Source organism: Zootoca vivipara, chromosome 3 (genome assembly GCF_963506605.1).
Source record: "Zootoca vivipara chromosome 3, rZooViv1.1, whole genome shotgun sequence".
In the NCBI taxonomy this organism is placed as follows: domain Eukaryota; kingdom Metazoa; phylum Chordata; class Lepidosauria; order Squamata; family Lacertidae; genus Zootoca; species Zootoca vivipara.
The window spans coordinates 117,927,381-117,955,304 of NC_083278.1; the positions used below are offsets into that span (position 1 = coordinate 117,927,381).

General features: G+C 50.6%; 2 protein-coding genes across 8 annotated transcripts in view; both read right to left on the reverse strand.

The window, feature by feature from the left end:
• The window catches only part of PTK2B (protein tyrosine kinase 2 beta), a 107,680-nt gene extending 80,353 nt beyond the window's left edge, over positions 1-27,327 (reverse strand). For 5 of the 6 annotated variants that reach the window (XM_060273198.1, XM_060273197.1, XM_060273196.1 and 2 more), the window contains exon 1: positions 27,051-27,327. The gene's annotated coding sequence lies outside the window, so the exon portion shown is untranslated. Of the gene's footprint in view, positions 1-26,683; positions 26,999-27,050 lie in introns of those variants that run through there. The other variant, XM_060273194.1, reaches the window with a different exon arrangement.
• On the reverse strand, positions 15,885-23,747 carry LOC132591935 (uncharacterized protein K02A2.6-like). 2 transcript variants are annotated; one of them, XM_060273199.1, is made up of 2 exons: positions 19,870-23,747; positions 15,885-18,968 (listed from the first exon to the last, which is right to left on the reverse strand). In XM_060273199.1, the coding sequence occupies exon 2, from the start codon at positions 18,166-18,168 to the stop codon at positions 16,657-16,659; it is 1,512 nt and encodes a 503-aa protein (XP_060129182.1). In that variant the 5' UTR covers positions 18,169-18,968; positions 19,870-23,747; the 3' UTR covers positions 15,885-16,656. The 2 variants fall into 2 exon arrangements, with proteins under 2 accessions (XP_060129182.1, XP_060129183.1); XM_060273200.1 differs by having other exon boundaries at positions 19,870-23,735.
• Positions 27,328-27,924: the final 597 nt, after the last annotated feature.

Consider the following 27,924-nt stretch of genomic DNA (forward strand, 5'->3'; position numbering starts at 1 on the left):
TCCCCCCTTCTAAATGGAGCAGTGACACAGGCAACTTGAGCAAAAAAGAAAAACAACATGAAAAAATAAAAATGAGGGGGTGGATTCCGTGTTGCTTAGCAACAATTATGCCTAGCGACCAAAGTGCTTAGCGACCGAGGAAGGACCTGTGATCCCTCCTCCCCTCTCCAAAGAGTTTTCTGCAGCGGAGAGACCTTCCCCTCGCCCCAAACACTTCCTTCCCGGCTTGCTTGCATTCTTCTGGCTGATAAAGGTTACCAGGAAACATGCCCACTCCTGGTTCATTGCAAAACACACACATACACACACACACGTGTGTGCACACACAAACACTCCACCTTGTGGGGGAGGCTTCCCAGCAGCCTGCCACTTGCCGCATTTTGCCGGGTGCTTGAAGCTTTAATGCTTCTCAAGAAAAAGAGAGGGAACTTTGGGGTTGGATTGGGCCTGGGGAGCTAGAGATCAATCAGGCAGACACAACCTTGTCAAATGGGGAGATAGGAAGCTGCCTTATGTACTGGGCCAAACCCTTGTACACCCTGTTCTGACTTGCAGAGGCTCCTCTTCAGCGTTCCAGGAAAAACGCCGTGTTCGCTCCAAACTGGTCCTTTTAACTGGAGGTGTCATAACAACACAAGAACATAGCTCAGTTGGCTAGAACACGGTACAAGTTTGTAGGTGTGATCCCCGCAAGGGACAGCTGCATATTCCTGCATTGCAAGGGGTTGGACTAGATGATGCCCAGGGTCCCTTCCAGCTGCACGAGTCTATGTGTGGATTAGGCTTGCTCTGGGTTAATCTCTTAGCAGATCATGTCCAAAAGATGGACTGAGGATCATTTGTGGCCCTCTGCCTTTTTTCTTTAAATTTGCTGGACTAATCCCCATCAGCCCCAGCTACCATGGCCAATGATCACAGAATCAGAGAATTCTAGAGTTGGAAGGGACCCCGAGGGTCATCTAGTCCAACCCCCCTGCAGTGCAGGAATCTTTCTGCCCAATGTGGGGCTTGAACCCCTGACTCTGAGATAAAGATTTTCATGCTCTACCAACTGTCCAGTCCAACAACATCTGAAGGGCCAGAGGTTTCTGAACACCTGGACTAAGAGCATTATTTTGCTAAAGTCGTGGGATGTTCAGATTTTTATCAGCGGCGCTGAGAACATAGTGGTGCCTTCTTTCCAACTTTGGAGTGTCACTGTCCACCCGTAAGCATATCCTCCATGAATCTGTCTAATCACCTTTTAAAGCCATCCAAACTGGCGGCCGTCACTGCCTCCTGGGGGAGGGAGTTCCACAGTTTAACTCTGCGCTGCACGAATAAGTACTTTCTCCCTGTTGAAGGTTTGTAAGCACACACAGTGATTTAAGTTGAATGGGTTAAACGCTGGGTGATTTGAGCAACTGTTTTGCAAAATGAAGGGGAAAAGGAGGCAGCCTTAAAATACATTTAGCCAGAATAACGGGGTGGGGGGGTGGGGCTGGCAGTGTTTTAGGAGTCGGGGGAGCAGAGTGGCTGGTTTTCTCACTCCCCACCCCCCCTCTTTTGTAATCCTCAGCCTCCTTTCGTCAGTTTATCTCCTTTTAACTGTCTGCTCTGAACATCCAGAACAACAACAGCCTTTGAAATCCAGCTGGCTAAATTAATCTAAGCAGCATCTCCCCTCCTGCCACACACACACACACACACACACACACAGCCCTTTCTCATCCCACTTCCCCTCCCACACCTGGAACCATAACAGATTGCATAAGAAGTTGTCAAAGAAACTCCCCGTGCCATAGTTGGAAGCGGTTCCACTCCCCACCACCACCACCACCATGTGCTCCATGTTCCTCCGCGGCTCCAGCACAAAACATCATCAGGGGTTTGAGCGGGAGGCGGCGATGACTCACCACCAGCCATTAAGGAGCATTGTGTGTTTCTTTTAAAAGAAATTAATGGCTTTGCAACGGCAGGCAACCTAGAAACAAGGGCAGAACAACCTGGGCAACGCGCTGAAGCTTCCTTGAAAGGCCTTCAAGGTTGTGCTTCATCTGAAGCTCCTGTGTGCCAGTGAAGTGTGTTCCTTTAAGGACCCCAGAAGAGCCAGTAGGATCAGGCCAGTGGCCCATCTAGTTCAGCATCCTGTTCTCAAAGTGGCCAACCAGATGCCCATTTTGGGAAACCTACAAACAGGATTTCAGCGCAAGAACAACTCTGTGGTTTCCAGCAACTGGTTTTCAGAAGCATCGCTGCCTCCGACCGTGGAGGCAGAGTTTAGCCATCAAGGCTAGCAGCCCACGGATAACCCTTCCTCCTCCTCCAGGAATTTGTCTCATCCTTGTTTAAAGCCATCCAAGGTACAAGAAAGGAGATTCTATCTAAACACCAGGAAGAACCTTATGGTCTCCCTCGGGAGGTTGTGGACTCTCCTTCCTTGGGGTTTTTAAAGCAAATGTTGGATGGTCATCTGTCATGGATGTGTTAGCTGAGATACCTGCCTTGCAGGGGGTTGGACTAGATGACCCTTGGGGTCCCTTCCAATTCTACAATTCTAAGTTTGCAGCCATCAACTCTTCCTGTGGTTCAACTATGCACTGTGTTCTTTTATCTGCCTCAAATCTTCCAACATTCACCTTTATTGTTGTTGTTGTTTAATCGTTTAGTCGTGTCTGACTCTTCATGACCCCATGGACCAGAGCACGCCAGGCACTCCTGTCTTGCACTGCCTCCCGCAGTTTGGTCAAACTCATGTTCGTAGCTTCGAGAACACTGTCCAACCATCTCGTCCTCTGTCGTCCCCTTCTCCTAGTGCCCTCAATCTTTCCCAACATCAGGGTCTTTTCCAAGGATTCTTCTCTTCTCATGAGGTGGCCAAAGTATTGGAGCCTCAACTTCACGATCTGTCCTTCACGATCTGTCCTTCCATCTGTCCATCCTTCACCTTTAGTGGATGTCCACAAATTCTAGTGTTATGAGAGACGGAGAAAAGCTTTCCCTCATCCACTTTCTGCAGGCCTTGAAAAATCCTATAAACTTCTATGATGTCCCCTCTCACTCATCTTTTATCTAACTAAAAAGTCCCAAACAATCCAACCTTTCCTCACAGGGGAGTCGCTCCGCCCCCTTGACCACCTGGATTGCCCTTTTCTGAACCTTTTTCAATATCCTTTCTGAGGGGAGGCGACCAGAACGGCACACGGTACCGCCCCGCCCCGATACCCTCCAACCAGGCTCTTCTTCTGTCCCCTGAGCTGGGCCTGCCTTGTGCTTCTTGCCTCCTGCCTTTTACTGCCTCTTCGTCATGATCAGTTGCTGCTACAGATGGTCCCTGATTTCTCATTTCACAGCCTCCAAATTTTTTTAAAAAAGTATTTTGCTGCATCCGGTACAAGAAGTTCTGCATCTCTTACTCCTGTTTTCTTTTTCTTTCCTTCGCTTTCTATTTTTAGTGGACTCCATTCTTGATGTCAAACTGCAACCGTGAGGCTGGCTTGGGGGAGAGGTGGGCGGGAGGAAGGAAGGGGGTGGGCGAATCTATCAGATTTCTCTCTTCCTCCCCCCCCCCTTCATTTTCTCGGTCTTGTATTCAGTTCTCCACATTTCTACATCAGTTTGTGATGGTTTTTTCAAAGCCTCTGTGAAAATTCATCAGCATTTTGGTGCAAAATTCTCTCCCCCCCCCACTTTCCCTAATACACACATTTTTTGCAAAGCACTATTCCCTAATACAAAGCTTCAATAGGAGTATAGCATCTAGATCTAGGGAAGTAATGGTACCACTGTATTCTGCTCTGGTCAGACCTCACCTGGAGTACTGTGTCCAGTTCTGGGTATGTTTAGCCTGGAGAAGAGAAGGTTAAGGGGTGATATGATAGCCATGTTCAAATATATGAAAGGATGTCATATAGAGGAGGGAGAAAGATTGTTTTCTGCTGATCCAGAGAAGCAGACACGGAGCAATGGATTCAAACTTCAAGAAAGAAGATTCCACCTAAACATTAGGAAGAACTTCCTGACAGTAAGAGCTGTTCGGCAGTGGAATTTGCTACCAAGGAGTGTGGTGGAGTCTCCTTCTTTGGAGGTCTTTAAGCAGAGGCTTGACAGCCATATGTCAATAATGCTTTGATGGTGTTTCCTGCTTGGCAGGGGGTTGGACTGGATGGCCCTTGTGGTCTCTTCCAACTCTATGATTCTATGATTCTATGAAAGCTACTGTTGTTATTTACATGAGTATTTGCATTTCAGTTTTACTCTTTCCCCCAGCACATGCAATTCTGTAACATTACTGGGCTGGGGCACTACAAAATTCGGAGAAGTACAAATTTGAAAGAATGGCTGTGTTTCGGTTCCTATATTGTTTAGGTAGGTTCACCTTTAATTGCAAGCTGCATCAGATTTATCTCAGTTTCCTAACAGAAGGATCTGCTGGCAGATCTCTGGGATATTTGAAGTAGATTGCCAAGGGTCTGCGGCTCTCAATTGTTAACCCGGGCAAACAACAAAATGGCTCCCCCACCCGCTTCTCCCTCAGAATTAAATCCCTGCACCCAGACTGTAATTATTCTGCAGGAGGTGCATAAGGGAACATTATGTCTATTAAAGTGGATTAAGGCACACTCTTGCCCCAGCGTGACAAACCCACTGAAGAAGAGAGAGAAAACAAGATTTTATTTTATTTTTTTGATTGAGGGAAATGCAAGAAGCCTGGGATGAACAAATGACTAACAAGAAGACACGCAAACACTTTGCAAGCAAATTGGGAGAAGACCATAAGGAGAGCCTGCTGGATCAGGCCAATAGTGGCCTATCCAGTCCACCATCCTGTTCTCACAATGGACAGCCAGATGCCCCAATAGAAAACCCACAAGCAGGATCTGAGCACAAGAGCGACTCTCCCCTCCTGTGGTTTCCAGCAACTGCTATTCAGAAACAGTACAGTGCAGTACCGTGTGAAACACGGGCCACTTATAAACGCCATCTCCAACTCCTCGAAATATTCCATCAACGGTGTTTCCGAAAAAAATTACACGTGACTTGGGAAGACGGGAGAATTAATGCCAATGTACTGGAAGAAGCAAAGATCACTCGTGTTGAAACAATGATTCTTCAACATCAACATCGTTGGACTGGTTATGTTGTGCGGATGCCTGATGATTTGAATATGATAGCCATGTTCAAATATATGAAAGGATGTCATATGGAGGAGGGAGAAAGATTGTTTTCTGCTGCTCCAGAGAAGCGGACACGGAGCAATGGATTCAAACTACAAGAAAGAAGATTCCACCTAAACATTAGGAAGAACTTCCTGACAGTAAGAGCTGTTCGGCAGTGGAATTTGCTGCCAAGGAGTGTGGTGGAGTCTCCTTCTTTGGAGGTCTTTAAGCAGAGGCTTGACAGCCATATGTCAAGAATGCTTTGATGGTGTTTCCTGCTTGGCAGGGGGTTGGACTGGATGGCCCTTGTGGTCTCTTCCAACTCTATGATTCTATGATTCTATGATCGTCTTCCAAAGCAACAACTCTATTCCCAACCGAAAAATGGAAAGCGTAATGCTGGTGGTCAACAAAAGAGGTTTAAAGACTGTCTCAAGGCAAATCTAAAAAAAATGTAGTATAAACACTGACAACTGGGAAACACTGGCCTGCGAGTGCTCCAATTGGAGAACAGCCCTTACCAAAGGTGTCATGGGCTTTGAAGACACTCGAACTCAGGACGAAAGGGAGGAACGTGCTAAGAGGAAGGCATGCTTGGCAAACTCTCACCATGATCAACTCCCGCCCGGAAACCAATGTCCCCACTGTGGAAGGACGTGTGGATCCAGAATTGGCCTCCATTGTCACTTACAGACTCATTGTTAAAACCATGTTTATGGAAGACAATCTTACTCAGCAACAAGGGATCGCCAAAGAATAAGAAAGGAGATTTAGAAACATGACCGCCTCTAACCGTGGAAAGCAGAGCAGAGCCATCTTGGCTAGCGGCCTTCTCCTCCATGAAATGAATGCTCATTGTCAGACAACCACCCCAGAAAGAGATAAGAGCAAATGCTTAGTAAAGACCGAATCTCCGCATATGGTTTGTGCGAGGAAATCAGATTGAATGCTCACTAAACATCATTCATCTGGAGGAGCCCCCAGCAGAAGTCTCTTTGTTATGTACTGAGCTGAATCCTAGAACAATAGGATTCAGAATCAGCGGGAGCTACCCAATCCAACTCCAGGTGGAAGTGAATCCGCAACCTGATTGGCCTGCTGGAGCAGCCAATCAGGCGGCTGGCAGAAGTGAATCTGCTACCTGATTGGCCTGTAGGAGCAGCCAATCAGGCTGCAGGCAGAAGTCAATCCACAATATAATTGGCCCACAGGTGTAGCCCTGAAGTAGCCAATCACGCAAGGCCCATTGTGTAAATAATGTATATAAGCAGATGGTTTTGGGAAAAGAGCCATTCGTCTTCTCTTCTTCTCCTTGATGACTATGAGCTGAATAAAGAGCATGAAATTCACTCTCGACTCCGAGTATATTTCACTGGCGACGAAGGTGGGATCCTGCTGAGCTGACCGCCACCACGCACTGCACCGCAGCACCGCCACCTGCTGCACCGCTGCATCGCACCGTGCATCCAGGCTTCAGCTCCAGGACCCAAGGAACCCAGAATGGCAACCGACAGCAGCTTCTCGCCATTCAAACCAGCATCAGGAGACTGGGAAGGGTACGCCGCCCGTTTCAACTTCCTCCTGCAAGCAAAAGAAGTCACCAACGATGCCATGAAGAGGGCGACATTCTTCAGCGTCTGTGGAGAGGAGACGTTTGAAATCGCCCGGGCTCTCCTTGCACCTAGAGATGTCGCTACCGTCTCTTACAAAACAATAATGGAACGGCTGAAGGAGCACTTCTCACCACAGCCCTCGGTGGTAGCTTGCCGAAATGCCTTCTACGCAAAGCGGCAAGCCCCGGGGGAAACCATAACTGGGTTTGTGACCTCCCTCCGCCAAGCCGCCCGGTTATTCAACTTCTCAGAGTTGGAGAACATGCTTCGTGACCGCCTCGTCGGTGGCCTGAGGGACGAGATGTTGCAACGACGCCTCTACGCCAAAAAAGACCTCACGTTCCAGATTGCTCTGGAGGAAGCCCTGGCAACCGAAGCCGCCGAGAGGTCAACGCAAGAGGCACGACCGGCCCCGCCATCCCAACCGAGGGTCTACCACGAAGACCTCACCGACGAATCCGAATCTGACAGGGAGGAAGTACACCGAGTACAGCGGCGCACTCAAGCAGCACAGCACCCCAAGCACAACGACGGGCCGGAGCCCAGCTGAACTACTAATGGGCCGGCGCCTTGCAACTAGACTGGACCGACTTCACCCCGACAGAGCTCAGGATGAGGTAGTGGTGGGGAAAGGCAGGAACTCCCGGACATTTGTGGCCCAGGACCCAGTGTATGCAAAGGATTTTGGGGCAGGCCCAGCATGGGTACCCGCCACAGTCACCAAGGTGACCGGTCCCGTGTCGTACGAGGTACTAACGGAAGGGGGGCAATGTTGGCGCCGCCACTGCGACCAGCTACGGCGACGATTCCCAGGAGGAACCCGGGAGGAGAGCGGGACAGAGGGGTCCCAAGGGGACAGCAGGGCAGTGAGGCCTGTAGAGCGAGAGGGGTGGGCAGGGGAAGCAGAAGCAGTAGGCACAGAGGGGCGCCCCGAGGCTGGAAGGACACCGGAACCAGAGCCACAACCTAGTGGTTCAGTGGCGCCAGACCAGACAGCCCCGGCACAGCCAGCAGCCTCGGAACACGAGCCAGAACCAGAACCCCTGACCAAGGAACACCCCAGGCCACAACGCACACGGAGGCGGCCAGCAGACCTTGGGGACTACGAATGCAACTTCCCGGGCAGGACTGGAACTTAGAGGGGAGGGGTGTTATGTACTGAGCTGAATCCTAGAACAATAGGATTCAGAATCAGCGGGAGCTACCCAATCCAACTCCAGGTGGAAGTGAATCCGCAACCTGATTGGCCTGCTGGAGCAGCCAATCAGGCGGCTGGCAGAAGTGAATCTGCTACCTGATTGGCCTGTAGGAGCAGCCAATCAGGCTGCAGGCAGAAGTCAATCCACAATATAATTGGCCCACAGGTGTAGCCCTGAAGTAGCCAATCACGCAAGGCCCATTGTGTAAATAATGTATATAAGCAGATGGTTTTGGGAAAAGAGCCATTCGTCTTCTCTTCTTCTCCTTGATGACTATGAGCTGAATAAAGAGCATGAAATTCACTCTCGACTCCGAGTATATTTCACTCTTGCACTTCACTCTGACTGGTGGATTTCAGGCTTCCAGTAAAAACGACCACAGCAACATGAAGTAGATTCCACAAGCCCGAAATCTACCCACCCCTGGTTTAGGGGACCAATAATCCTTTCTTCTGAACCCCTCAGCAAGATAAGAATGAATGACGTCTGCCCAGAGCTTGCATTTCCTGCCAGCTTGCAGGCAAGTCCTCCAGAAGTAAACAGGAGAAGTGACGCTCTGCCACTCATTTTCGGTTTCTCTTAGCTTCTCATTTTTCTAGCCTCAGGTTCATTTTTTAAAACGTGCTCTTAAACATTTGTTATATGCAAATTTGCCTGACACGCACACTTTGCAAGCTATTTCCCTTAATATTATGTATTTTTATGTATTGTTTTAATGAATCTATGCATTTTTGCGCACGCTCTCTCCTAACGTAGGTACTTGCAAACGCACAATTTGTTTGGAGAGCTACACAACAGAATTTGGGACACATATTCACACAAAATTTGGCTCGCATATTCTCTTGGAAAGTGTGAATTAGGTAGCTGCGCGTTGGAATATGAACCAGTTCGAATTCCTCCTCCTACTCTCTACCAGGCTAATGACCAGGAGCTGTGACCCAAAACTTGGGATCACCATCAGACTGCAGGCAAAAGTCTCTGTGTTTCTGCTTTCATTTTCTGAAAAGTGGAACTCGGGTTTAGAAATCTCTGCTTACATCATCCAGCATCTTACAACAGGGAGGAGTACCTGCAGGTTACTTTAAACCAGTCTGATTAATTGATTTTTAAAACATTTTATCAGCTACAAAAGTGCACTGCATAGATCAGGCATCCCCAAACTGCGGCCCTCCAGATGTTTTGGCCGACAACTCCCATGATCCCTAGCTAACAGGACCAGTGGTCGGGGAAGATGGGGATTGTAGTCCAAAACATCTGGAGGGCTGAAGTTTGGGGAAGCTGGCATAGATAGACAGATGAGAAATGCATGTAGCAACACTGTCCTTTTGCACTAAAATCTTCAAAGATGGATAATCTAAAAACAAAGAAAGTTTGTTTCTTGATTTGGAACCACTGGAACCATTTGGAACCGTTCATAAGCAAACTTCATGAATTCATTCATTTGCAAAGTAGAACGAGCACAGTTAATCAAGAAGACAAATTTGGAGGCAGCCCTCTGGTTATGAACTGTTTGCACGCTTGGAACAAGAACAGTTGTGATGGAGAGGAGAGGCCAGAAAACAAAGCATGGAAACATGCTGGTACCCCCCCCCCTGCCCCCGGGAGGCAGAATGCCTACGAGAAAACCAAGACACAAAAACTGGGAGTCCATAGACACTCACACGCCAATCATGTGCACAGAAAGATTTCGAACACGAGAAGCTGCCTTCTCCTGAGTCAGCATGGTTGGCACGGACTGGTAGGGGAGCTATAGGATTTCAGGTAGGAGATATTCCCAAGTCTGGCTGGAGATCCAGTTGGGGATTGAACCAGCACGGCCATTTTGTGACATGAAGGCCCTGTCTAGAAATATGTGCTGACTGTGTTCAGAGATGTAAGGGAAGAACCAGAGGGTGAGAAGAAGAAGAAGAAGAAGAAGAAGAAGAAGAAGAAGAAGAAGAAGAAGAAGAAGAAGAAGAAGAAGAAGAAGAAGAAGAAGAAGAAGAAGAAGAAGAGGCAGCTACAAGAAAGAAGATTCCACCTAAACATTAGGAAGAACTTCCTGACAGTAAGAGCTGTTCGGCAGTGGAATTTGCTACCAAGGAGTGTGGTGGAGTCTCCTTCTTTGGAGGTCTTTAAGCAGAGGCTTGACAGGCATATGTCAAGAATGCTTTTATGGTGTTTCCCGCTTGGCAGGGGGGTTGGACTGGATGGCCCTTGTGGTCTCTTCAAACTCTATGATTCTATGATAATCACACCAGAGCTGCTTTTTGGGGAGTTCTCATGGCTGCCTCTTCATTTTCCTCGCCCTGCCCTCCTGCCCTCGTCATGACTCAGCACCAATGCTCTGCCAGATGTGGGTTTTGCATCCTGGGCAATCGTTTCATTCTCTGTTTGAACATGTGCAGAGTCTAACGAACACCCGCTCCAAGTTCTTGCCAGGAGCTGCTTCACACATGACAAGAGCGCCCGGCAGAGAGGGAACAGAGAGTCTCCTCCAATCCTGGCTTCCTGAGGAGCGAGAGAGACGCAAGTGGGTTTTGTGTGAACACATTACGCTTTGCTGCATGCCCACATTGAAATGCACCCTGGAGGGGAGATAATGTATGCCGTGGTTGTGAGAAGGGGTGGAACTGATGATGTTCTTGTCGTGTCCTCATGATGCATTGAGCTGCTCTTGGTGCAGAGCAAGGAAGGGATGCGGCTCAGCGGTAAAGCACGCGCATTGCATGCCAAAGGTCTCAGGTTCAAGCCTGGTGTCACCACGTAGCACTAGGAAAATCTCCTGCGTGGAGTCCAAGGGAAAGCCTCTGCTGGGTCAGTGTGGACAATGCACTGCGTGAGAGACCAATGGTCTCACTCCAAATAAGAAACCCTCCTCAGTTCCGTCCTGTGATGCGGTTGTGGGGACTTGCAAGGGCGTCTTCGGTTACGGCTTGGAGACTTGTGGGTTGTGTTGCAACCTGGAAGATGTGGAGAAGCAACCGCACGGTGGTCTTGCCACACGCTGGACGCTGCATGGAGCTCTCAAGTCCATGTTCTCATGCGGGGGAATTGGTTAACACAACGGAGAGACGGCGCAAGGCATTGGGCTGCCATGAGTGCCTGAAGTCTTTCCATACAGAGTCTGATCCAAGCTGGTGCCCTCCATGTATAATGGAGCTCAATTCCTATCAGCCCCCCCCCCCAGGTGTAGCCATTATAGTTCCAAATTCCTGAAGGTCTGGTAAGGATGCTCTATCCCACGGTCCTGCATATACTGACCAGCAGCAGCCAGGGCCGGTGCTAGGGTTTTTTGCGCCCTAGGCGAGATCACCTTCTGGTGCCCCCCCCATTAATAAAAAATAAAATAAAATAATAGAAAATAGAAAAAATAAAAATAAAAAATAAAAAAAGGAACAGAGTCCCACGGGACCTAAAGAACTAAATAAAATGCATCAATAACAGAGGCGTTCACGGATCCCATTCCACTTCCATCATCAGGTGCATGAACTGCAATCTTGAGTCGGTAAGCATACAAGCATAATGCATGGTTATGAGGAATGCAAAATCCTGAGGTTACGAGGGGGAACTCAGGGCCAAGACCACGAACTTAATGGCAAGGGAGGGAGTGCTTGCTCCCCCTCTCCCACCCGCATCTACCTTGTGCCTCGCCATCTCCTTCCAGCCAAGAGGCTGCCTCTTCTTCCAAGCGGACTGACGGGCCCAATGGTTACTCACGGGGCAGAGCCTGTCTCAAGCCCCGCCCCCTATTTGCTCTCATTGAGGCGGAGGCGGCAGACTGAGCGGGAAAGGAATAAGTAGGAGGGAAATAAATAAGAGCCCTGCGGTCTTCTATTGGTTACAGCAGTTCCTAAGTTCCCCCACTGCACCTGTCAGCTGTTGTTGAGCGGCTTCAGGCCACTCTCCGGAGGCACGCGCGCACCTCGGGATAGCGGCCTGAAGCCGCTCAAGTGCAGTGACAGGCGTGGAGGAGGCAGGCAGCCCTAGGCTCGCGCTCCCCGCGCACCTCCGGAGCTTTGCACAGGGAGCGCAAGCCTGGGGCCCCCTCCCTGCGCCTGTCAGCTGTTGAGCGGCTTCAGGCCGCTCTCTGGAGGCACGCGCGCGCCTCGGGATAATGGCCTGAAGCCGCTCAACAGTGACAGGCGCAGTGGAGGCAGCCCCAGGCAGCGGCGGGCGGCGGGCAGGCTGGCCAGCGCCCCCTCAATTTTGGCACCCTAGGCAGCTGCCTAGTTCACCTATATGGGCGTGCCGGCCCTGCCAGCAGCCCCTTCCAAGCACTGCCGGCTGATGGGAGTTGCTAGTTGAGATAGAATTTTTTAAAAAAAACATTGAACTGTGGTTGGGAGGGACCCCCAAGGGTCATCTAGCCCAACCCCCTGCAATGCAGGAATCTCAACTAGATTATCCGTGACAGATGGCCCTCCAACCTCTGCTTAAAAACCTCCCCAGGAAGGAGAGTCCACCACCGCTCATAGAAAGTTGTTCCTGATGTTCAGTCACAATCTCCTCTCTCTTTGGTCTGATCCCGCAGGACTCTTCTGATGTTCGAAAAAGAGTCAGGGGAGAAATCAAATTTGATTCACGTTTAAAGCTATGTCTATCAAATCCATACTTTTCAAAACAATATGGGAACTGAAATACAGCCATCCGTCGGAATTAATCTGTCAACAGATTCTTCCATCCCTTGTGCTAAGGCTATTGACCCCACCCCCTGCTGTGGGACATTGCAGAAGCACCCCCTTGTTCCTTGCAACTGGGGGACCATTTTTGGACTTCAGGGAAGCCCAAGGCTTTCACTAAAGGAGTCTATAGTCACCATCCGCATCAAATATTGAAAGCGCATTTAAGCCATGTGGTTTTTCCCAAAGCCCTTGGAACTGTACTTTGTTAAAGGTAACCTCCTGCTGCCAGGATTTTGTGGGGTGGGGGTGGGGTAGGAAGCCTAGGCTAGGTAAACCTGGACTGGAACTTTCAGAAACCTTCATACAGATTGCTGACACGCCCCTGCCATGCACACTGAGAAAAACCTGAAATGGGTGGATTTGCCCAACCCCAAACGTAACCTCCATTCAGAACTAGAAGGGGTTGGGGAGGAACGTTCCTGCCACCCCCCATCGCCCATCCACTCGCTCCTGTGGTGACGCTCACACGGGCGGCTGAAATCCTTGGTGCAGAAAGGAAGAGGTAGGAGTTTCTTCGGAAGAAAGAGAAAAGGGGGAACGCGATGTTCTCTAGCAACAGCTGCTCTGCTAGAACACTGAGGAGAACGGGAGCCAGCCCATGATGCAAGGACAGGGGGAAAAAACACATGGTACTCTCGTGCGGATGATGCCGCCAAAGGAGGCATGGAAAGGAAGCTGCCTTAGGGATGGGCTGGGTCAGGCTCTGTGTCCCCCTGGCTCAGGGCCCTTCTTGACCAGCAGATGCTCTCCAGAATCTCAGGAAAAGAGAGATCCTTTGCACCAGGTCCTTTCAAATCACAGGTGCCGGGGGTTTAGACTGGCACAGTCTGCATGCAGATCCTGACCCTGAGGCTCCAATACTTTGGGCACCTCATGAGAAGCTACGGACATGAGTTTGACCAAACTGCGGGAGGCAGTGGAAGACAGGAGTGCCTGGCGTGCTCTGGTCCATGGGGTCACGAAGAGTCGGACATGACTAAACAACAACAACATTGTTGAAAAATTAATAAAATGTTTTTTTGGGGGGAATTCATTCAACAAAACAGATGCCCAACAAAACCAGTGATGCCAGCTTTTCAGTGTGATATAGGCAGCGACCAGCTGATGCGCACCCAGTTGACATGCGGCCACAACCGAAAAGGGGGCAGGACAGGGGTGGGGGCGGGGCATCATGGGGAGGAGCAGGCTTATATATGCTCCTCCGCCAATGCACATGGGGGTCAAGAACGCAACCCCTGCGCAAACAGTCGTTGCCTGCAGTCATTCACATCCCCCAGCAGCCCCTTGCTGCCCCCTTGCCTCTTAGTGCCCCCCTAGGTAACCCCCCTGCTGCAGGGCGAAGTACCACCCACTTTGGGACCCACTGATCTACACAGCCCTTGAATTAAGCTGACATTTATACGTCTCTGCTATGTACATCCCCGGCCCTGATGTCTATCTTTGGTACAGAACGGGACGTATATCAGTTCAAGATATACATTGTGCCTCGCTTCCCTCACCACAGGCACGTTCTATAAATATATATATATATATATCACATGCAAACCGCGCAGACACTCATTTTGTCTTGCTCTGTCTTGCAGAGATGAAGGGATCAATGCTTAGCCACAGAACGTGCTTCTGTCTCACTGTGGCCAAAGACACCTGCGGACAATGAAATTTCACAGGGTCTTGGGCCCAACAACAGGCTGGGCTGGGCTCTGGCCACTCTGCAGCATGCTCACGCAGACAAATGTCCCAGCCCTTTCAGAGACACACATGGGAAGGGACAGGGGATAAGATTTCAACAGGGGGTTCAGCTTGATCTAATGATAATCCCCAGGGCTCTTTGGAGAAGCTGGCGGACATCTGAGATGTGGTGGGTTTTTGTTTTGTAGCGTAGTGTAAGAATATACCAGATGCTGACAGACTACAAGTCCCATTAGGCTGGGGCTGATGGGAGTTGTAGTCCGTCATGCACACCCCTATGCGGTGCAGCAATAAAACTGCCAGCACTTGTGCAAAGCCAAGCATGGTTTCAGATTGGATTGGGGGCCTTGTGTTTCTTGCCCCACCGTTTTCCTCTAGGGAGCTCAAGGTGGCAAACGTGGTTCTCCTTCTCCTCATTTAATCCGCACAACAACCCTGTGAGGTAGTTTAGGCTGAGAGAGGCAGTGAGTGGCTCCCGAGGCCATGCAGCTGAGCTTCACGGCCAAGTGAAGATTTGAACCCTGGTTGCCCAGGTCCTAGTCCAACACTCTAACCACTAGGCAACACTGACTCCTTGTGCCTCCCACACAAGATCTGCCCCTATGGCAAGATAAGGGGTGCTTCCAAACAAGTGAGTATTCTGGGATGGGTGCTCCTTATGCATGGGGTTTTTTTGGGGGAGGATGCAACATCCACACGGCATTAAAATGCTAGCCTGCAGAGGTCAAGACTATCTGTGGCTGCTAGCCGTGATGAGCAAGTTCTGTCTCCACTGCTCCTGAACACCAGCTTGCCAGAAGCCACAGGAGGGGAGAGTTTCTCTTAGTGCTCGAATCCAGCTTGCAGGTTTACCACAGACATCTGGCCGGCAACTGTGAGAACAGGCTGGACTAGATGGGCCACTGGTTTGATCCAGCAGCAGCAGCAGCAGCAGCAGGCTCTTCTTAAAGTTCTTGCATTCTTATGCAAAGCAGATGCTCTTCTGCAAATGAGATATGGACCTTCCCCTGAAGTGGTCAACTTGGGTCCAGACTGTACCACTTCAGACCACAGGAGGAGTGCTTCCGTGGACACACACACACACACACACACACACCTACACAACTTTCCCTGCAAACAATAAATTCAGATGCAAGGGGCAGGTGATCAAGTGCAGCCTTCTCCCTGACAGGCTTCGGTGTGTGCTCGGAATATATTTTTCTCCTTCATCTGCAGTCTGAAGGGTGTCAGTGTCTAGACCAGGCTTCCTCAACCTCGGCCCTCCAGATGTTTTTTGGTCTACAACTCCCATGATCCCTAGCTAGCAGGACCAGTGGCCAGGGATGATGGGATTTGTAGTCTGAAAACATCTGGAGGTTGAGGAAGCCTGGTCTAGAAATTGGTTGGCTACCTCATCTGCTTGGGGTTGCCAGACTCAATAGAGGACAGGACTTCTGTGCCTTTAATTGCCCTGCTCTCTTTTGAGTCTGGAAACCTTAAAGAGAAACCAGCAGACCCTTTGCTTGGAAATTAAACAAAGGGTCTGCTGGTTTCTCTTTAAGGTTTCCATATTCAAAAGAGAGCAGGGCAATTAAAGGCACAGAAGTCCTGTCCTCTATTGGGTCTGGCAACCCTACATCTGCTACTTATCTTTCTATTTTTCTATTCCCCCCCCCCCGTGGGACTGGACATTTAATAGTGCAACATAGTGCCTGGTGAAAGGGGAGGAGAATACAGGACTTGCTCTTGTAACCAGTGCTTGGGGTTGCTTTGCAATAATAATAATAATAATAATAATAATAATAATAATAATAATAATAATAATAATAATTATACCCTGCCCATCTGGCTGGGTTTGCAAACATCCTTGGTGCAGCAGAATTTTCGGCCTATTCTTGCCCAAAGAAGTTTTGGGAGGGATGGATGTGGTAGCCAGGGGAATGGGGAAAGCATTTCAACACCACCAACCCCAAATTATCATCAGGTGCTGAAATGTACTCGGAGTCGAGAGTGAATTTCATGCTCTTTATTTAGCTCATAGTCATCAAGGAGAAGAGGAGAAGAAGAATGGCTCTTTTCCCAAAACCATCTGCTTATATACATTATTTACACAATGGGCCTTGCGTGATTGGCTACTTCAGGGCTACACCTGTGGGCCAATTATATTGTGGATTGACTTCTGCCTGCAGCCTGATTGGCTGCTCCTACAGGCCAATCAGGTAGCAGATTCACTTCTGCCCGCCGCCTGATTGGCTGCTCCAGCAGGCCAATCAGGTTGCGGATTCACTTCCACCTGGAGTTGGATTGGGTAGCTCCCGCTGTTTCTGAATCCTATTGTTCTAGGATTCAGCTCAGTACATAACACCCCTCCCCTCTAAGTTCCAGTCCTGCCCGGGAAGTTGCATTCGTAGTCCCCAAGGTCTGCTGGCCGCCTCCGTGTGCGTTGTGGCCTGGGGTGTTCCTTGGTCAGGGGTTCTGGTTCTGGCTCGTGTTCCGAGGCTGCTGGCTGTGCCGGGGCTGTCTGGTCTGGCGCCACTGAACCACTAGGTTGTGGCTCTGGTTCCGGTGTCCTTCCAGCCTCGGGGCGCCCCTCTGTGCCTACTGCTTCTGCTTCTGCTTCCCCTGCCCACCCCTCTCGCTCTACAGGCCTCACTGCCCTGCTGTCCCCTTGGGACCCCTCTGTCCCGCTCTCCTCCCGGGTTCCTCCTGGGAATCGTCGCCGTAGCTGGTCGCAGTGGCGGCGCCAACATTGCCCCCCTTCCGTTAGTACCTCGTACGACACGGGACCGGTCACCTTGGTGACTGTGGCGGGTACCCATGCTGGGCCTGCCCCAAAATTCTTTGCGTACACTGCGTCCTGGGCCACAAATGTCCGGGGGTTCCTGCCTTTCCCCACCACTACCTCATCCTGAGCTCTGTCGGGGTGAAGTCGGTCCAGTCTAGTTGCAAGGCGCCGGCCCATTAGTAGTTCAGCTGGGCTCCTGCCCGTCGTTGTGCTTGGGGTGCTGTGCTGTGCTAGAAGAAATGCGGCAAGGCGGTATTCCCAGTCCCCTTGTGTCATGCGGCGGAGGCTGTCCTTGGTGGTCCGCACCATGTGCTCCGCTTGGCCATTGGTGGCAGGGTGGAATGGTGCTGAGCGGATGTGGCGGATGGCGTTCTGCGCTGTGAAGGTCTGGAACTCCTCTGACGTGAATGCGGTTCCATTGTCCGAGACGAGGGTGTCAGGGAGCCCGTGGTTTGCAAAAAGCTTACGTAGTACCCGGATGGCTGCCGCCGTAGAAGTGGACGGTACCAGTGCGACCTCCAGCCATTTGGTGTAGGAATCCACCACTATGAAGAATGTTTTTCCCTGGAAGGGTCCAGCGAAGTCCACGTGCAAGCGTGACCATGGATGTCGGGCGGACTCCCAGGGCTGGACTGGGGCCCTTGGGGGATCCGGGCGGGATTCTTGGCAGGTCTGGCAGTGTTGGACCCAGGCCTCTATCTCTCTGTCAATCCCCGGCCACCACACATAACTCCTGGCAAGGGCCTTCATCCTCACTACCCCTGGGTGTGTCTCGTGTAGGGCTGTGAGGACCCTTTTGCGGAGGGGCTGGGGAACAACAACCCTGCTTCCCCATAACAGGCACCCCTTGTGGGCCGACAGTTCATGTTTGCGGTTTGTGTAGCCAGCGAATTCTGGCCCGGGGCTGCTGCTGGGCCATCCTCGCCACACCCAGTCCAGGACCCGGGAGATGACCCTATCTTTTGTGGAATGGTGCGCAACTTCTTGTGCCTGAATGGGTCGGTCGGGAAGCAGCTCCAGGGTCATAACCTCTTGCGCAGGCGCTGGGTCGGGGCCTGTTTCTGGTAGTGGTAGCCTGCTGAGGGCGTCTGCGTGGCCCATCGCCTTCCCAGGGCGGTGGATTAGTGCATACTGGTAGCCGGCAAGGAAAATTGACCACCTGAGGACACGTGGAGACAACACTTGGGGGGTCTGCTTCTCGGGGGCAAACAGGCCAAGCAACGGCTTGTGGTCAGTCACTATGGTAAAGGGCCGCCCATACAAGAAATCATGGAATTTTTTTACGCCCTTCACGATTGCCAGACCCTCCTTGTCAATCTGTGAGTAGTTTCGTTCGGCTGCAGCAAGCGTCTGGGAGAAGTATGCCACCGGCACCTCTCTTCCATCCGGGAGTTGGTGTCCCAGGACAGCGCCGATGCCATAGGGAGAGGCGTCGCATGCCAGCACCACTGGCAGCCTCTCGTCGAAGTGTGCCAAGACCGAGTTCGAGACGAGCAAGTCCTTGACTGCCTGGAATGCGGCCCTTTGTCGCTGGCCCCACACCCAAGGGGCCCTTTTATCTAGGAGTCTGTGTAGGGGCTCCGCTACCGCTGCCTTATGCGGAAGAAAGGCATGGTAAAAGTTCAATAGTCCCAAGAATGACTGAAGTTCGGGCTTGCTCTTGGGCGCTGGGGCCTCACAAATGGCCCGTACCTTGTCATCGGTTGGATGGACCCCTTCTGCGTCCACCTTAAATCCCAGAAAGTCCACCTGCGGCACTCCCAGTAAACACTTTTCCCGCTTCACCTTGAGGCCCGCCGTCTGGAAACGGTGCAGGACGGAGCGGAGGCGGTCCTCAAATTCCTCTGGTGTGGGCCCGGCGATCAGTACATCATCGAAGAAGGGGGTGACGCCAGGAATCCCTTTAAGGAGAGAGTCCATTAGATTCTGGAATATGCCTGGTGCCACGCTAACGCCAAATTGCAGCCGCTTTACTCTGAATGCCCCTCTGTGCGTCACAATCGTCTGAGCCTCTGCTGTGGCTTCGTCCACAGGCAACTGTTGATACGCTTGGGCCAAGTCCAGTTTGCCAAAGATTTTTGACCCAGCCAGGGTGGCGAGGACATGGCTGACCACTGGCACTGGGTATGCATGGGCCGTGAGAGCCTTGTTTATGGTGCATTTGTAGTCTGCACAGATGCGGACCGAACCGTTAGGCTTGACGGGTGTGACAATTGGAGTTTCCCAGGGGGCGTTGGGCACCGGCTCCAGCACTCCTTGCTCCACGAGTCGGTCCAATTCCTCGTCTATGCGGGGTTTCAGGGCGAACGGGACCCGGCGGGCCTTGTGCCTGATGGGTCGTACAGCGGGGTCTAGCTGTAGGGCAATGGGGGGTCCTGTATATCGTCCCAATGCCCCATCGAAAACCCCTGGAAACTCTTTGCATATGGCGTCCACGTCCACTTGTAAGCTAGTGCGGTTCACCCCGGTAACGGCTAGCCCCAGAGGTCCAAACCATGCCAGTCCCAGTAAGCTAACGTAGGGGCCCTTAACTACCAGCAAGTCCAATTGTTGCTTTCGCCCTCGATATTGCACCCTGAAGGTCCCCACCCCCATTGTAGGGACCTTACGTTTCTGGAAGTCCCGGAGGGTGAATGGGGCCGGCCTTAGTTTGGGACCCCCATTAGGGCACAGTTCCCTTAATGTTCGGGCCGAGATTATGGATAGAGTTGAACCCGTGTCCAGCTCCATGCGGCATGGGGCTCCCTCTATCTGTACCTCTATATAAATTTTCTCTGTGCTGGGATGGGGCAACTGGAATACCTGGTAGTCCGTGATCTCCGTCGAGTTGCCTTGGTGCATGGTGCCGTGTGACCTGGGGCTCCTGGGTCGGTCATCTGATGCTTGTCGACGGGTGAGTCGAGCCCGACACACCCGGGCGATGTGTCCCAATTTTCTGCACTGCCTGCACTCTGCGTTGCGGAAACGACAGGTCCTCCTCTCGTGGTTCTCCCCGCAGCTTGCACAGTTCCCTCCTTCTCGTCGAGGCTGCTGTGGTGTGTGTGCTGCTTGAGTGCGCCGCTGTACTCGGTGTACTTCCTCCCTGTCAGATTCGGATTCGTCGGTGAGGTCTTCGTGGTAGACCCTCGGTTGGGATGGCGGGGCCGGTCGTGCCTCTTGCGTTGACCTCTCGGCGGCTTCGGTTGCCAGGGCTTCCTCCAGAGCAATCTGGAACGTGAGGTCTTTTTTGGCGTAGAGGCGTCGTTGCAACATCTCGTCCCTCAGGCCACCGACGAGGCGGTCACGAAGCATGTTCTCCAACTCTGAGAAGTTGCATAGCCGGACGGCTTGGCGGAGGGAGGTCACAAACCCAGTTACGGTTTCCCCCAGGGCTTGCCGCTTTGCGTAGAAGGCATTTCGGCAAGCTACCACCGAGGGCTGTGGTGAGAAGTGCTCCTTCAGCCGTTCCATTATTGTTTTGTACGAGACGGTAGCGACATCTCTAGGTGCAAGGAGAGCCCGGGCGATTTCAAACGTCTCCTCTCCACAGACGCTGAAGAATGTCGCCCTCTTCATGGCATCGTTGGTGACTTCTTTCGCTTGCAGGAGGAAGTTGAAACGGGCAGCGTACCCTTCCCAGTCTCCTGATGCTGGTTTGAATGGCGAGAAGCTGCTGTCGGTTGCCATTCTGGGTTCCTTGGGTCCTGGGGCTGAAGCCTGGATGCATGGTGCGATGCAGCGGTGCAGCAGGTGGCGGTGCTGCGGTGCAGTGCGTGGTGGCGGTCAGCTCAGCAGGATCCCACCTTCGTCGCCAGTGAAATGTACTCGGAGTCGAGAGTGAATTTCATGCTCTTTATTTAGCTCATAGTCATCAAGGAGAAGAGGAGAAGAAGAATGGCTCTTTTCCCAAAACCATCTGCTTATATACATTATTTACACAATGGGCCTTGCGTGATTGGCTACTTCAGGGCTACACCTGTGGGCCAATTATATTGTGGATTGACTTCTGCCTGCAGCCTGATTGGCTGCTCCTACAGGCCAATCAGGTAGCAGATTCACTTCTGCCCGCCGCCTGATTGGCTGCTCCAGCAGGCCAATCAGGTTGCGGATTCACTTCCACCTGGAGTTGGATTGGGTAGCTCCCGCTGTTTCTGAATCCTATTGTTCTAGGATTCAGCTCAGTACATAACAGGTGCGTATTTATGGGGTGCAGCTGTAGGAAAATCTGCAGCAAAGGTTTGGAGGTTAATCTTCCGAGTGTCCCTCCCCTTTCCAAGGTGTGGCCTTTTTGGTGGTGATGGGGAGGAGAACTCTAGGCTAGTAATCAGCCCCCACAGTCTCTATCAGCCGCAGAACGCCCACACGTATATTTTAAAACCAGCAGCATAAGTACAGTATTGGAAACAGGCCGTACAGTTCTTCTTGGCAATGCAGTATGAGCCCATGTTACACAAGGGTTCATTTCCAAGGGCTCCATGTATACAAGAAAATCGTGTATGCCGAAACCCTTGGAACTTCCTGTGGCTAGTGGGTGAGGAGGGGAGAGAGAACCCCCCCCCCGGTACTCCCAGAGCCCTTTTACCACTGCTGGGTAATCCAAGCAGGGACGGGGGGGTGGCGCTGTGGTCTAAACCACTGAGCCTAGGGCTTGCTGATCAGAAGGTCGGTGGTTCGAATCCCCACGGCGGGGTGAGCTCCTGTTGCTCAGTCCCTGCTCCTGCCCACCTAGCAGTTTGAAAGCACGTCAAAGTGCAAGTAGATAAATAGGTACCACTCTGGCAGAAAGGTAAACGGCGTTCCCATGCACTGCTCTGGTTTGCTAGAAGCAGCTTAGTCATGCAGGCTGACCTGGAAAAACTGTCTGCGGACAAATGCCGGCTCCCTCGGCCGCAACCCCAGAGTCATCCACGACTGGACTTAACGGTCAGGGGTCCCTTTACCTTTACCCAGCACAAAGAGAGCTTTTAAGCTCTCTGCCTTGCTTGGGGGGCAAGGCCCTCTTGGCATGGCGTCTCTGGGATACTCATGCAAGATCTCGCAGGACCATCTGAGTTCTCGCAAGATCGCATGCAAGCATCCCAGAGCTGGTGCACTAAGCAGGCCTTGCCTCTCAAGCAAGACAGAGAGCTTAAAAGCTCTACGCGCCAGGTAACCCCATGCAGACCCAGCACAAAACCAGCTTGTTAGCTCTCTGCTTTGCTTGCACGATTTCAGCCGGCCTGCCTTCAGCTGTGTACAGTTGAAATCAGCCACGGTATAAATGTGTGCAAGATATAATCATCGTGCTGTACTTCTTTGGGGTAGAAAGAATCAAATATGGGAAGCGAGCTCAGTTGCACATGCCAAATGGAGGGCTTGCGCTGAGATTTGCCTGGGGAAAATTTGAGCAGAATGTAAAGCCTCACCTCCCTCGGCTAAACCCCAAATAAACCTATGCTGCCATCTCCTCCAAGATTCTTGAATTGGATCCTTGTTCTGTGTTATCTGGGATCGCAGCATCTTTACCAGGCATAGGCAAACTCGGCCCTCCAGATGTTTTGGGACTACAACTCCCATCATCCCTGACCACTGGTCCTGTTAGCCAGGGATGATGGGAGTTGTAGTCCCAAAACATCTGGAGGGCTGAGTTTGCCTATTCCTGATCTTCACCATGTCAATACCCTGGGGGAGGCTGTTTTCCCAAACCCTCCCTGTGCCTGGCGGGGGGGGGGGGGAGTGTACTATTTTCAAAGCGAGGACTCAGCTCTAAAACTAGCTGTGTAAAGTTCCTTTCGCATTGCTAGCCCATCCCCTGAGTTTGGAACAGAGGAAAAGGATTCCTGGACAAAAGGACCATGGTGTGTAGCCCTGGCAAGCCTGGCCAATGAGCAGGGGTGGTGGCAGTTATGGTCCAGCAGTGTCTGAGGGGCACCCTGTTGGCTATCCCTGAAGTGCCCTGCTCCCTCCACTTCTCTCCTTTGGAATCAAGTGTTGCCCCAATGCCTGCCTTCCGGTCTCCAAATTACCATACACACACCACCCAATAAGAACGGCCTCGTCCCCCCCGTTCCCCCCAGTATGTGGAAAAGTAAAGGGAATCAGGTTTCTAGATGCTGCAGGTTTAAAAGCAAAACAATTGTCATTCCAGAAGACAGAATCCATGCAACTCAAGTGGCTGTCACCCTCTGCACCAGCAACAAAATCTGATATTTCACTGCCTGGGGTGTGGGTGGGTGAGGATGCAGTTGCAGCTCTCCTTGCGCAGAAGCCACCTCTGTTTTTCCCTTTTACTCTCCCACCTCTCAAACATCAACAAATAATATTTCCCAAATCTGCAAAACAAAAAACAAAAAACCACCAACCCACTGTTCTGCAACCAAGTAGAAGGGAAGTAATTTGTTGTTGTTTAGTCGTTTAGTTGTGTCCGACTCTTCGTGACCCCATGGACCATAGCACGCCAGGCACTCCTGTCTTGCACTGCCTCCCGCAGTTTGGTCAAACTCATGTTCGTAGCTTCGAGAACACTGTCCAACCATCTTGTCCTCTGACGTCCCCTTCTCCTAGTGCCCTCAATCTTTCCCAACATCAGGGTCTTTTCCAAGGATTCTTCTCTTCTCATGAGGTGGCCAAAGTATTGGAGCCTCAGCTTCACGATCTGTCCTTCCAGTGAGCACTCAGGGCTGATTTCCTTAAGAATGGATAGGTTTGATCTTCTTGCAGTCCATGGGACTCTCAAGAGTCTCCTCCAGCACCACAATTCAAAAGCATCAATTCTTCGGCGATCAGCCTTCTTTATGGTCCAGCTCTCACTTCCATACATCACTACTGGGGAAACCATAGCTTTAACTTTAACTATAGGGAAGTAATAGTACCACTGTATTCCGCTCTGGTCAGACCTCAGCTGGAATACTGTGTCCAGTTCTGGGCACCACAGTTCAAGAAGGATACTGACAAGCTGGAACGTGTCCAGAACAGGGCAACCCAAATGGTCAAAGGCCTGGAAACGATGCCTTATGAGGAACGGCTTAGGGAGCTGGGTATGTTTAGCCTGGAGAAGAGAAGGTTAAGGGGTGATATGATAGCCATGTTCAAATATATAAAAGGATGTCATATAGAGGAGGGAGAAAGGTTGTTTTCTGCTGCTCCAGAGAAGCGGACACGGAGCAATGGATTCAAGCTACAAGAAAGAAGATTCCACCTAAACATTAGGAAGAACTTCCTGACAGTAAGAGCTGTTCGGCAGTGGAATTTGCTGCCAAGGAGTGTGGTGGAGTCTCCTTCTTTGGAGGTCTTTAAGCGGAGGCTTGACAGCCACCTGTCAGGAATGCTTTGATGGTGTTTCCTGCTTGGCAGGGGGTTGGACCGGATAACTTAACGTCAGTGAGAAATGTGTCGCTTCAGGATCGGATTGCTGCAATGCACTCTGCGTGGGGCTTCCCTTGCACTCGATCCAGAAGTTGCAGTTCTTTTGCCGACAGGAGGGACACCTCGGGTTAAGAACTTAATTCGTTCCGGAGGTCCGTTCTTAACCTGAAACTGTTCTTAACCTGAGGTACCACTTTAGCTAATAGGGCCTCCTGCTGCCGCCGCCGCCACACGGTTTCTGTTCTCATCCTGAAGCAAAGTTCTTAACCCAAGGTACTATTTCTGGGTTAACGGAGTCTGTAACCTGAAACGTCTGTAACTTGAAGTATCTGTAACCTGCTGTAGCACTGTACAACACCTGTGCTGCCCAGTTGCTGCTGGGCAAAGTTCAAGGTGCTACTATTAGTATATAAAGCCCTTAACTGCTTGGGGCCAGCTTCGTTGCAGGATTGCATAACCCATATAGGCCCACTCAACTCCTTCGACAGGCACCTGGAATATTCAGGTGCAATATTTGATCCATGTTGGGAAGAAATCCATCTTTTAGTGATTGTGGCAGTACCAACACTCTGGAACTCCCCATCTACAGGTGCCTTCGCTGTATTCTTTCCAGTGCCTGTTTAAAATGTTTCTGCTTAGAAACCTATCCAAAGATGTAGAAGTTGCACATGTGCTATCTCCTCAGCTACTGTTGATTTTCATCATCTTTTGAATGTTTTTATAAACTTGGCTTTAACTGTTTTTTTTTAACCAAAAATAGTAATGTTTTATTCTATATTTCTGTACACTGCTTAGCCCCCCCCCTACAAATACGATACAAGTCTTCTTAAATAAATAAATGATTTTTAAAAATCTGTCTGTTGTAGCATAAACAACCAAGAGTCTTGTGGCACCTCCTTAAAAGCTAATAATTTCATGGTTAGGAAAGAGCCTGCTTCAATAGCCTGGCCCGTAAAAGCTGTTGCCACGAGAAAATTTCATTTAGTCTCCAAAAGGTGTCACAACATATTGAAATTAAGATTTGCTTTTCAATGTATTTGATAGCTTTGTTTTGTACCGGAATCAAGAGAGTTATAATTACATCGGGGGAGCCTGGGTACTTCTGTTAAATGATGGCTCAGTTTGCAGATGTTTATCTATGCTGTAATTTTCATTATATTTAAGTGCCACAAGATTCTTTTCTTCTAAAAATTTCATTCCAATATGAGAAAGCAGGGCCTGATACAGGGAGGTCCAGTGCAGTTTGGGGCCTGATCCAGTGAGGCCCAGCACCCTCCCCCCCCTTTCTACTAAGGGCAGTGCAATCAGCCAAGCCTTGGAAAACCCCGTGCCACCCTGGGGAAACAAAGACATCAGCCACAAATCTGTCACCAGCGCCTCTCTGTTTCTGGCTAAGAGATTCTGCAATTGCTCTGATTAAAAAAATTACATCAAGTCTAAATTTCTACCAGCTTAAAAAAAAAAAACAACCACCAGCTTTAAAGAAACATAGATACTGCTGAAAAAAATCAGACCCGTCGCAAGAGCCATCCTCCTTAGTGAGCCTGTGGGTTAACTAAGGAATAAAAAAATCCCTTCCAGTAGCACCTTAGAGACCAACTAAGTTTGTCATTGGTATGAGCTTTCGTGTGCATGCACACTTCTTCATGCACACGAAATCTCATACCAAAGACAAACTTAGTTGTTCTCTAAGGTGCTACTGGAAGGAATTTGTTTTATTTTGTTTCGACTACAGCAGACCAACACGGCTACCTACCTGTAACTAGAACCATGGTTTTGCATTCTTCATTCTACCGTAGTGATACAATTTAAGATCCTTTCCACATGAGAGAATTATAACCAAACACACACACACAGAGAGACATGTACATTGTCTGTGCTTTCCCAGAAGTGCACCTGGGCTGAAGACATCGCAACTTTCCCACAAATGCCCGCACAGCTCTTGAGAGCGCTTGCTTGAATGCACAGCCTGCGCCATCTCCCAATATTGTTCCTAAAAGCAGGCAGCGCTCGGATTTCAGGTTGAAGTCTGGCTGGCAAGCCAGAACACGCAGTGGCCCACGAGGCAGGAGACTTTGGAGGAGGAAGCCTTGAAATATGTGCCCCACGGCAGCAACCACCATTCCTCGCCCAGCCAGCTACCTCGCCTTTCGGATCCCCACCCTGCCGGTGTCTCTCAGCAGCCAGGCTGGGTCTGGCACATCCAGCTACTAGCACATCTGGGGGTAGGTGGGGGAAGCCCAGATGCCTGGAAACAACCCTTGCCACTGCCCCTGACTGTTTTGCCTCCTACCTTTCTGCCCACCTTCAAAGCCAGGGCTGTCTGGAGGATCCCAAAGCACTCCTGCCTCTCACAGGAGGGTCCCGCTTCTCCTGGGCACGGGGGCAAGAGGCTAGTGCCAAAGCAGCTGCCTGGTTGTCCCTGTAGGCCCCATCGACCAAGCAAGCGCACTCTCCTTCCCCTCTCTTACTTCCTGGTTGCGCCTACCCTGCAGCTATGTGCAAGTGTGTCAGACCTTCTCCAGCCGACTGCCAAAGCTGTAATATTCCTCCGAGCGAGCAGGGAACCTGCCTTGACAAGCAACACGAACACTTCTCCCCCCCCCCACCCTTTCTTTTCGCAACATCTCTCTTGTTTGAAAAAGGTCAGGGAGACTCACCTGAGGTAGATCCGGTCTGATCTTTTTGCAGTTGGCTCTCTCGCTCTCTGCCTTCCAGAGAGATTTTCCTCCTACAAACCAGAGCAGGTGAACAGAACTTTTGAGCTGGCTGCCTGAGCAATTGCCTGAGCTGAGTGGGAGGGATGATTCGGTCTGCCGGTGTGTTTTTCCTTCTCTCCCCCTCACTTTTTTCTTTCTTTTTTTTCTTTTTCTGGTTTTTTTTTTCCTTTCTCTTTTGTACATCTAACCACTCCCCTATTTCTGTCTGCCCACTTCCTTAAAGGGCTCAGAGGAGGAGGAGAGTATGAAACCAGGGCATGAATATTCTACAAGTGGGGACTACTTCCGTCATAACGGCAGCAGCCGAGGGAGAAAGAGCAAGCAGACAAAACAAAAATCTTGGGTCTGCCTATCCCAGAAAAGAAGGGAGATGTGGCCTGCAATGGGTTCTCTTTTGCAGAAGCAGTTTCTGTGGATGCAGCAGCGTGCAAGCTTTCGAGTCACACAAGAGTCTGCCAGCTACCAGATAAAGAATTCTCCATAATGCCGATGTTTGCACATATCAAACGGCAACAGGATAGTGCCTTTGAACAGGTCCCCTAGCAGTGACCCAAATGTAAAGCCTAAGCATGGCACAAAAAACCCTAGCAGTTAAAAAAAAAAGCGAGTTTCATTCTGAGCTAACATCTTCCGACCCTGACAATGGGTGGAGAAGGTATTCTTATTAAGCACTTGCAAAATAAGTGTACCCCATTCTCAGGATTGAGTAGCCTGGCTGCTGGACCAGACCAGTGGACCATTATTTATTTTATTTATATTTTACTTATTAAATTCCTATACTGTCCTTCATCTGAGGTTCACAGGGCACTTTACA